General features: G+C 39.7%; 1 protein-coding gene across 1 annotated transcript; it reads left to right on the forward strand.

Moving 5' to 3' along the window:
* Positions 1-1,410: 1,410 nt before the first annotated feature.
* Positions 1,411-10,601, forward strand: LOC107300981 (fer-1-like protein 6; the record flags this gene model as incomplete). The annotated part of the gene is made up of 6 exons (XM_015830257.1): positions 1,411-1,529; positions 2,774-2,905; positions 4,376-4,501; positions 6,226-6,353; positions 9,577-9,747; positions 10,490-10,601. Coding segments are annotated over 6 exons (788 nt in total), but the record flags the coding sequence as incomplete, so codon positions are not given.
* Between the last annotated feature and the right edge of the window lie 4 nt (positions 10,602-10,605).

Here is a 10,605-nt window from a genome sequence, read left to right on the forward strand (position 1 = left end):
CGCCATGATGGATCTTGTGGCCAATAAAAAGAAGTCCACATTTTGGAAAGAATACTAGTGTTGATGTCCCCAGCTCTTCCCTCTAAGGTCCAAGCTTGCTTCCAACCATTCCAGTGTATTTATTATCTTTTTTTTCTGAGGTGTGACTCAGAAAGCCCAAGGTTGAAGACCCCACCCCATTTTTATTTTTGAAATTTACGTAGGAGACATAGCTGGGACTTTGGAGTGTTATGGTGCAGGAAGCTTGACCTTTGCTGAGCAGTTTGTTGCCGTCTATATTTTTTAAATCTACAAAGTAAATAGGATGGGATAGTGAGCCTGTAGATCTCAGAAGAAGATTCTGGGGGCCAGCATTTTACTTACTCCCGCAATGAGTCTTTTCATGTAGATCAGATGTTTAAAAATGTCGATAAGAAAAGAATATTTGTAGCCCAGGGTTGAACAGTGGGGTCCTCGGTGCTCTCTGAGCTTACTTGTATGATTGTAGAACTGAGCTTGGAGAGTACCAAGCACCCCACTGTTTAAAGATAGCCCTGAAACCAAATCAATTATATTGAAACTCAGGGGCATTAAGGGTGGGCTAAAAAAAAGTCAAATTCCAGGCATTTGTGGTGCAATCAAATCCTCTCCAGGTAGCCAGGGTGATCACCTTGTTTTCAGACCTGCCGTCAGACCTGCCATCCTGCTGCGCCAGTCCTGCTTAACCAGATGCCAGATTGTCATAAAAAATAGTGGGGAGGGAGCTGAGGGGTGGGATAGAAGGGGGAAGGATAGAGGAAAGGAAAATGAAAGTCTATGTGCTGTCCCTTGAGAGCTGTAGGCTTCTCCAAGGTCACCAAATGGAATGCAACACCTCCAGGCCCAGGCAGCTGGGGACCGTTACCAAAATAATTAGTTTAAATACTATTAGATATTCACCGATAACCAGGGCAGGGATGGGACCTAAAGGGGAATGTTAACTATATGCTTTGGGCTCGAAACACCAGACATTGTAACCATTTGGCTCTAGTAAAGTATATTTTCTATGCCCATAGGTCCAAGAGTCTTTCTTTGCTAATGGTCTAAGGGGAAGGGACAGCCCTACCCCTTAGAATGCCCAAGGTTAAATTTAATGATAGCCTTAATGATGATTCTGTAGCCTCCCCTCCAAAGATGGGATATTAGAGAATGCCATGTTTTCACTATGATGTTTACAGTTATTTGTGTGGTTAGGTTGCCAGCTTCAGTTGCACTTTCAGTGATGGTAGCCTTGAGTCTCATCCTTGGTGCAGAAATATAAGGGGAGCAAACAGAAACTTTTAGTTGCCCATCTAACTGGAATTTTGTCTGGATTTGTACAATCCATAACCTAGCAGTTCTATTTTTGTCAGAGCCATTTCAACTACAATAACTGTACTTTCATTTATATAGCAAAAGACACAACAAGCACCATAAGCTTCAGTGTTGAATATGAGCCAGATAAAAAGAAGAAAGAGAAATTGCTGAAAGCCCCAGTGAAAGAGGTGTCTCCCAAGCTAGCCACCATGGAGGTAAAGTTAATTATGATACATTCAGGTCTGAGAATATTTCATATTCATATTGCTTTCATTTGGAAAACTGAAATCCCAGTTTGGAACTCTAGCACAACTGTTTGTGGAATGCAGGACATATGGTATTCAGTGTGAACTGAAACCAGCTCTAATTCTGCACTCCTATAGGAGAAGGCGTGGCAGAACCCAGGGGAGGAGTTAAAAGAGGGATCTGCCTAGAATCACTACGTAGTCACAAGCAGACTAAGTACAATCTCCCTTCAATTTCTTTCACCCTTATCTAACTCCAAACAAGTGCTAACTGTTATTTGAGAAGATTCCCGTGCATAGGTGTTTTAGCAATAAATCAGTTTAGTTGGACCTTCATGTGTGGACCTGATCTTCCATCCCTGATAACCCCTCTGAATAAAATGAGGCACATAAAAAGTGATCTTCTGGATCAAAAAAAGATTTCTGTTATCAAAGCAAGAGTGTACATCTTATTTTGTGTCAATGATTGTTTCAGATTTCTGAACATAGAAGCTGGTTTAACAAAACTGACAGGAAACATCATTAAATTTGCTTTATACAGTGCACTGCTACACTGAAAGGTGTTGGTCTGTTTATTTGATAAATTTATGAATTACAGGTAGTCTTTGAGTTACAGCAGTTCATTTAGTGACCATTCTGAGTTACAACGGCACTGAAGAAAGTGATGTATGGTCGGTTTTCACACTTATGACCATTGCAGCATCCCCATTGTCATGCGAAAAAAATTCAAACTCTTGGCAACTGACTCACATTTCTGACAGTTGCAGTGTCCCAAGGTCATGGGATCACCTTTTGTGACCTTCCGACAAGCAAAGTCAATGGGGAAGCAAGATTCACTTAACAACTGTATTACTGACTTAACAATTGCAGTGATTCACTTAATAACTGTGGCAAGAAAGGTTGTAAAATGGGGCAAAACTCAATTAACAAATGTCTTACTTAGCAACAGAAACTTTGGGCTCAATTGTGGTCGTAAGTCAAGGACTACCTGTAAAGCGTAATTCAGATTCTCAGGGCATATAAGAATATTTATATAAGAAATATAAAAGAAAAAGAGTGATAAAAGCCATGTATTCAAAACAAAATAGCAAAAAAAAATATGGAAAAAAACAGAATGCATGCAAATAAAATATATTAATAGAGAAAAGAAAAAAAAACCTGTCCTTTTTTCCCATAGTAGTTAATTTTGGTCCATTCCCCCCCCCCCCCCCAAGGTCTACGAGGGTGATTTGGAGAGTGAATTCAACAATTTTGAAGACTGGGTAAAAACATTTGAACTCTTTCGAGGCAAAATTACTGAGGAAGATCATACTGATTTTGAAGACAGGATTGTCGGGAAATTTAAGGTATGGTTAAAGACGGGCGAAATATATGTGTGATATGTCAAGGATCAGTGTTTTACAAACGTTCATGTCACTCATTAGGCTGTGTACTGCCTCAATCTTCCGAGTGTGCAAACATAGATGACCTTATCTACATAGATTGACAGTCTATTTTGGGAAAATATTTTTCCCCAAAATCAAGTCAGCTCTGTTCCTCAATTATCTTTGTTGGCTGAGGAATTCTGGGAGTTGAAGTCCACACATCTTGCTGAGTTGCTGAGGTTGAGAAACACTGACTTACTGTATATGTAAATATTGAGAAGTGGACAGAGGGGTATGTTGATAAATAAGCCAAACTACTCAAAATGCTGCAGCAAAACAGAGGTCAAATATTTTGTAGCTCTTCACTGATTGACAAATGAAGATAATTTTCAGAACAAAAGTGGGTAACCTATATAAGTGATTGAATAATTTGGGGAGTGTTAAGGCTGCCATAGATTGCTTACAAAGTAGGTAAGATTAAATAAAATATGCTGAAAACTTTCCAAGTTTTGAGTTTTTAGAGTGGTCTTGATTTTCCTTCCTTCCTTCCTTCCTTCCTTCCTTCCTTCCTTCCTTCCTTCCTTCCTTCCTTCCTTCCTTCCTTCTTCCTTACTTCCTTACTTCCTTCCTCCCTCCCTCCCTTTTCCTATTTGGACTCTAAGTCATCTTAAGCTTACAGTACATTAAGTTTAAGCCATACTATTTTATGAAATACACCATTGTTCTCAACCCTAGCAACTTTAAGATGTGTAGACTTCAATTCCCAGAATTCCCCAGCCAGCATGAGTGACAAACCATTCATCTTAAATTTGCTGAGGTTGAGAAGGACTGAAATATTGCATAGTTGGCACATCTTTTCATATTTCAAAACCATGCTGCTGAATTTTGGCATGTAGCCAGAAAGTATTTTAGATACCCTAAAAATAATATTTAATTGCATATTGCTCTATCATCAACTTATTCATAGTTTCCTAATATGGTGAGTAAAATAAGAGTTGAAGTTGTAATTTTTCTTTTATTTTAGTTAGAATGTCACCAGTTAAGATTTATAGACCTTAATCCAGCTGTCAAATAGTATGTTTTTATTTTGGCAAGTCAACAAAAATACAGCACTGGCCTGTTGTTCTCAGATTGTTAATCTTATAATTGCCAGACTAAGGTAAGCAACCTAACAGCAGATAAACAAATCTGAAAATCTAAACGTTGATTGCAGAGTTGCTTCCACATCTGTTTCATTCCCTTTAATACTAGACTTAAGATAACAATGCTGAGATATCGCCAGAAGTGATTAAAATATTAAATAAGATTTGTCCTTTACAAGAAATGAAAGAAGAGCACCAACATAACATTAAGGGGGAATAATTTAAAAAAATGATTGGGGTTTTTTTTGTCTGCATTTCCTGAGGTTATTTGACATGAGTAATTTAGCCATGTTGTATATATTTACCAAAGGGCTGCTTCTGCATATACAAAACTCCTGAAGATTGTTCCTCAGGTGACGGAGGTTCCCCCAAAATTCTGCAAGGCCTACCCCCAAATCAGTCAGTGAATGTTCTAATCAGAGTATACATTGTGGCGGTAAGTATCCTTTAAACTCCTGTCAAATTCTTCTTTTAAATTAAAAAAGATTCCATGGTCCCAATGCAAGAAAGAACTCCAAAATTATGAAGATGTAAAGACATATAAAGAGCAAATAAGTTGCACATATACAGTACTTATAGGAGGAGTGGCAGACCTTCGGGGTGGAGTTAAAAGAGGGATCAATCTAGAATCCCTATGCTGCCACAACCGAACTAAATTCAACTTCCTTTGAATTCCGCTGATCTTTATCTAACCCAGTGATGGCGGACCTTTTAGAGACCGAGTGCCCAAACCACAACCCCAAAACCCTCTTATCGCAAAGTGCCAGGGCCGCATCAACATTGTAGTGCCCTCAGGGGGGGGCATGGGGCGTGGCCCACTGGGTGAGCATGGCCCACTGGATGGGCATGGCTGTGGGTGTCACGGCAGACTGGGTGGGCGTGGTTGCGGTGGGCATGGCCGCCTCAATGTTGCTCATGGGGGGGACGCCTGTGGCAACCGGGCAGGGTGGGAGATCCAGGGGCCGGGCAGGGTGGGGGATCCAGGGGGTCTCTGGCAGGTGGGGCAATGGGCAGGAGGCCCAGCATAGATTGGGGGGAGGCACGCAATCCTAGCTGGGACTGGGGGGCCATGGCGCCGATGGGGATCCGGCTTTCCATGCTCGGGGGTGGCCTTCGGCTTCTGGGTGTGGGCTTGCTCTATCACCCCTATTCAAGCTTGCCAGCTGGCTGCTTCGCCTCCTTTGTGTTGGGTAGGGCTGCTGCTCCAGGTGACGGCGGCAGCCTAATGGACCTGCGCAAGCTGCTGGCAGAGGCGGCGGTGCGCGTGCCCACAGAGAGGGCTCCGAGTGCCGCCTCTGGCACGCGTGCCATAGGTTCGCCACCACTGATCTAACCCATTGCTGTTAGTTGAGTAGATTTCTGTGCCTAGGCATGATTAGCAATAAATCAGTTTAATTGGACCTTCATGTGTGGATCTGATTTTCTGCACCTGACATGTGCTGGCTGAGAAATTCTGGGAGTTAAAGTTCACCCATCTTAAAATTATCAAGGTTGTGAAATACTGTTTAAGAGTGATGGAGAGATGGTTCAAGAATACCACACCTCTTCTGCCAGCTCTTGCTCAGAACAGATTGCTCAAAACAGAAGCAAGAGCAAATTGAAAACGATCCTCAGCCCCTAGAGAACCAGTAGGAAAACAGAAGCTTCTCTTATAATGGGAAAATATTTGGGAAAGTCAGATTTAATCTCATTTTTATTTTAAATTAGAACATTTTCCTCTTACTCCATGGGGAAACACTGGAAATCTTGTATAAACGGTAGAACTGGGAGGATTTCAGATCTGAAGGAGAAGAACTTAAAAGGATCAGTCAGTCACTCCTGAAACTGCACAACATTTTCTGAGTTTGCACATCTGCCCTTCACAGACCCTGAAAAAAGAGAAATGTGGCTTAACGGGTTTGTTTATGTATTCTACTTGTGTGCTGCCAAATCAATAGAGACATTGTTTGCAGGTGAGGAAGGGCAGGCAGCAGTGTACCTGTTTTGTTGCCCTTGTATGCGCTCAGAGCCCACCTTGGTTCACAGAATCATAGAGTCCTAGGGCTGGAAGGGACCTTGGAGGTCTTCAAGTCCAACCCCTTGTCCAAGGCTTTTCTTTGAAACCATCTTTAATCTACAGAAGAGCATTTATTAAATAATATTTTTCCATTTTTTTTGCAGGCATTTAATCTTAGTCCTGCTGATCCTGATGGTAAATCTGATCCTTATATTGTGCTGAAATTGGGGAAAACAGAAATTAAGGACCGAGACAAATATATTCCAAAGCAACTAAATCCCATTTTTGGGCGGTGAGTTCATTAAATGTGCATAGTGTTTCACGATCAATGAGTTACTTTTGATATTTTTCTTCCCTTGAGTTGCATTTATTAAATATTGAAATGTCACGGTTTGTAAATCTTGGCTCTCAAAACTATGTGTACTGTCTAATCCATAGTTATCTATGGGGAGAGAGGTATAATTGGTAAGATGTTGGATGTGTTATGATACAAGTCTCACCCTTTTGGGTGTACGTGTTAATAGCTGTCTACCTTTGTGATTATTTTGACACAATGGCATAATCACAAATCATTTGAATATCTGTTAAGTCTAAAGTGATATTTTCTTAAGAATACAGTATCTCTTAAGTTTAAAGTCACTCTTCTGTAATTAAAATATTTGTTTTTCCTATGCAGCTTTCTGCATTAGATATATCCTATGCTTACAACACATTGCAGAATTATTAGTCTGATCTAGAGATTACTTTAGTCCTCTAGTAGGTTAGAGCGGCAGCGCCCAACCTGTTGGGCACAGGGGACCATTCCGTGGAAGGCGGCTTTTTCATGGACCGGGGGAGCATGGATTTGCTCGCTGCTTCACTTGCTTATGCAGCCTGGTTCCTGGCAGGTAACAGACTAGTGTTGGTCCACAGCCCAGGGGTTGGAGACCCCTGGGTTGGAGGAAGAGTAAATGCCTGTACAATAACAACAGCAGGACCCATGGTTGCATTTGAATAAGTGCATTCTGATACAAGAAATTAAGTTTAAGTAAGAATTTTGAAAACAGGACACATAGTGACCTAACAAGATGACTTTTACAAATACAATTGAAAGATAAGTTAATTAGAAAAGATGTTATATATGGATGTTATTGTTATCTGTACAAACACAAAAAATGTTTCTATCCAACCTTGTATGTATTGAAAATATTATATTTATCTAATGTTGACAAAGGAGAATACCATTGGAAGAAGGGAAGATCAAGGAAACATACTATTAATTAATATATTGATCATGGAATTATAGAAATTAATTATTATTGGTTGTTTTTTCAAATATATGAACCCAGACAACACGCTGTTTACTAAGCACTAAAGACTGTTATTGCAAAAAACCAATAAAATATATATTTTTAAAAAGTTATTATTATTATTAAATAGTAGTAGTAGTAGTAGTAGTAGTAGTAGTAGTAGTAGTAGTAGTAATAATAATAATAATAATAATAATAATAATAATAATAATAATAATAATAATAATAATAATAATAATAATAATAATAATAAAGTTGGAAGGGACCTTGGAGGTCATCGAGTCCAACCTCCTGCTCAGGCAGGAACCCTACACCATTTCGGACAAATGGCTGTCCAGTTTCTTCTTAAAAACTTCCAGTGTTGGCGCATTCACCGCTTCTGGAGGCAGGTTGTTCCACTGGTTAATTGTTCTAACTGTCAGGAGGTTTCTCCTTAGTTCTAAGTTGCTTCTCTCCTTGATCAGTTTCCATCCGTTGCTTCTTGTCCTGCCTTCAGGCGCTTCGTAATCTTTTTCAAATTTGTAAAGTTTAATTTAGAGGCTGAAAGGTAATAATTCTCCAGGAAGAATGTGACCCCACTTGAATAAATTCCAAACAACCTTGATTAATAAGAGCCAGTCCTCACAATAAATGTTTACATTAACAAACACTTTGGAAAAGAGAGCCCAGAGAAGGAAAATGGATGTTATGAGACCATATTCAAAGCCAGCATTGTAAATATTGTCACTAAGCTTCCAAACAATGTTCTTTGGTCTTTGTAGTCTTTGCCAACCTGGTAGTCATCAAAGTGAGTGGGATTGTATTCCCCTGAATTCCCTAGTCACAGATTCTTCCCAAGAAGGTTCAGTTCTGGGTGCAGGATATGGGCATTTCCACAAACATACAAATTCCCTTTATTTAAAGTGTAGACTTCTGCATAGTATTAAGCTGTCGCGTGTATAGTCAACCTCAGCAGGTAAAAGCACCTGGCTAAGGTGGTCTAGATTTGGTACAGGAATCAGGCCAGATCTTTGGATGGAAGACTGCTGGGAGATCCCAAGGCTGTAGCCTAGACTGGGAAGTAAAAAAAAAATCCCAAAGGAAGATACTATCATCATTATGCACGTGTCCATAAAGATAACTCAGAGATTTTATTGCTGTCTGTGCTAAAAACAGAGATGTTTATAATTACTTTGCCAACTGGTGTGACTAAGCTTGAAGAGTTCCACCTGTTAATTTTCATCTCCTTACCTTGCTTAATTTGTTGCTAAATTTTCTGCAGCCTCATTAAACCTTGGAAGAGAGAAAGTTGAGAGAACAAAGGGCATTAAACCACACTGAAGAATTAACCCTTCTAACTTCTTTCTTATATTTTCCTTGAATGCTACTATCTGGTTTTTTTTTATGTTGTTGATTAATTATCATTTTGTGGCGATACCAGCTAGGCCTTTTCAAGAAAAGTTGAACTAACGTAAATCAAGCCCATTATAAATGGAAACTTTGAATGCAATTTTTTTTTCTTCATCTTTTCTAGAGGCTGGTTTCCAGTGCATTCTTCCCATCTGAATGTCCATCACCCTCCATTAAAACAAACTTTTTTTCCCCTCTCTGTAGGATAACTTGGGAAAACCACACCTAATATAATGGATGTACACTGTTAGTGTCAACACTGCTAACATTGGATGTTCTTGCTTTGACAATATATGAAGATGCCGCCGTTTTCTCTTTAACCTGTGCATTACTTTTAGAGTTAGAATTAGATGGTGCTGGAGGGGAGGGGGAAGAATGTGTATGGGGATTAGTTAGACATAACAATATCTCAGTAGAGTATTCTTCAAGGTTGTTTGAAATAAGAGAAGATAAGAAATGGCGGGTTATGGAACTGGAGGGCAAGTTCAGACTTCAAACTAATTGGAGAATGTGATTAATGACCATAAATTGGAGGAGGGAAAGATGCTTCGATACTATATGTTTATGGGAAGAGAATTCAGATTTTGGCTTCGCCTATGTATGTGCCAAAGCTATGTTGCTCAATTAAAGATTCTTTAAGGTAAACAATGCCTCAAAGTTCTTTGAAGAGTTTCATCTTTCGGAACCATTACAGTTAGCTAATGTGGTAACTTCACCTCCACTCTACATCACTAACAACCTGTCTTGCTTTTAGTGAGTCTTATTCTTAAGTATGCTTAGGATTGTAGTCCAATCATTATTGAATTTGGCATTATTTTTTTAATCTTTTTGCATTAGGTCATTTGAAATTCAGGCAACTTTCCCTAAAGAATCCTTGCTTTCGGTCCTGATCTATGACCATGATTTGATTGGTTCAGATGACCTCATTGGAGAAACTAAAATTGATCTAGAAAACCGTTTCTACAGCAGACACAGAGCTACTTGTGGATTACAAAGCCAATATGAAATGTAAGGTCCCTCCAGGACATTCAGTCTATAAGTAACTGATGGATATGGAAATTATGCAGTTCAAAAACTTCTAGAGGAAACTAGAGGTTGCTGAGGGTGTAAATGTTTATGAAGGTTTTGTACAGTATGGCAAAGCTAATTTTGACACACTTTTGTTGCAAAAGTCTTCATCCTGGTTCATCCAAGCTGGGAATAAACATGGCAACTGCTTTGGGAAGAAAGTTGTAGTTAATTGGAGAGGAGAGCCAGACAGGAAGATGGTTCTGGCAGCAAGAGAAGTGAAAAAAGGACTGAGCACATGTAGGAAGTGGGTTTTTATACTCTCTGGAGCCTTTTGTTTGGTTATTTCCTGTTCCTGTTTTGAGACTATTTCCTGTGTCATGTATTCTGACCTTGAGTTTGGATGTGCCCTTTGGCCTTTGTGAGTTAATCCTACCATGTCCTGTCTCAGGTGGGGTATGCAGATTTTAGGTCTTTGTCTTCCTAATCTCCTAGCTCCAACTTTCCTGATGGTTTACATCTGCATTTGTACAGAGCTGGTTTCTGCTTGGGGGAGGCAGACTTGGGGCTATTAAGAAAAACTGGGTATGCTTTTCTGTCTCTTTAAGATCCTTTGAGGAAATATATTTTTCTGCCCTTTTAATATTTCCTTCTTTGGAGGGCTGACTTCCCACACTTTGAAATGAGCTTCTTTCTCACCTTCTTCTCTCTCTAAAATTCTCTCCTCTCCTTGAATTTTTAGTGAAGGATACAATGCTTGGAGAGACGCACTCAAACCAACTGAAATCTTGAGCAAGTTATGCAAAGATAACAAACTGAATGGGCCAATCATGCAACCTGGAATGATACAAATAGGGA

The sequence above is a fragment of the Protobothrops mucrosquamatus genome, unplaced genomic scaffold (genome assembly GCF_001527695.2).
Source record: "Protobothrops mucrosquamatus isolate PMUCROS unplaced genomic scaffold, P.Mucros_1.0 scaffold9424, whole genome shotgun sequence".
Taxonomy (NCBI): Eukaryota; Metazoa; Chordata; class Lepidosauria; order Squamata; family Viperidae; genus Protobothrops; species Protobothrops mucrosquamatus.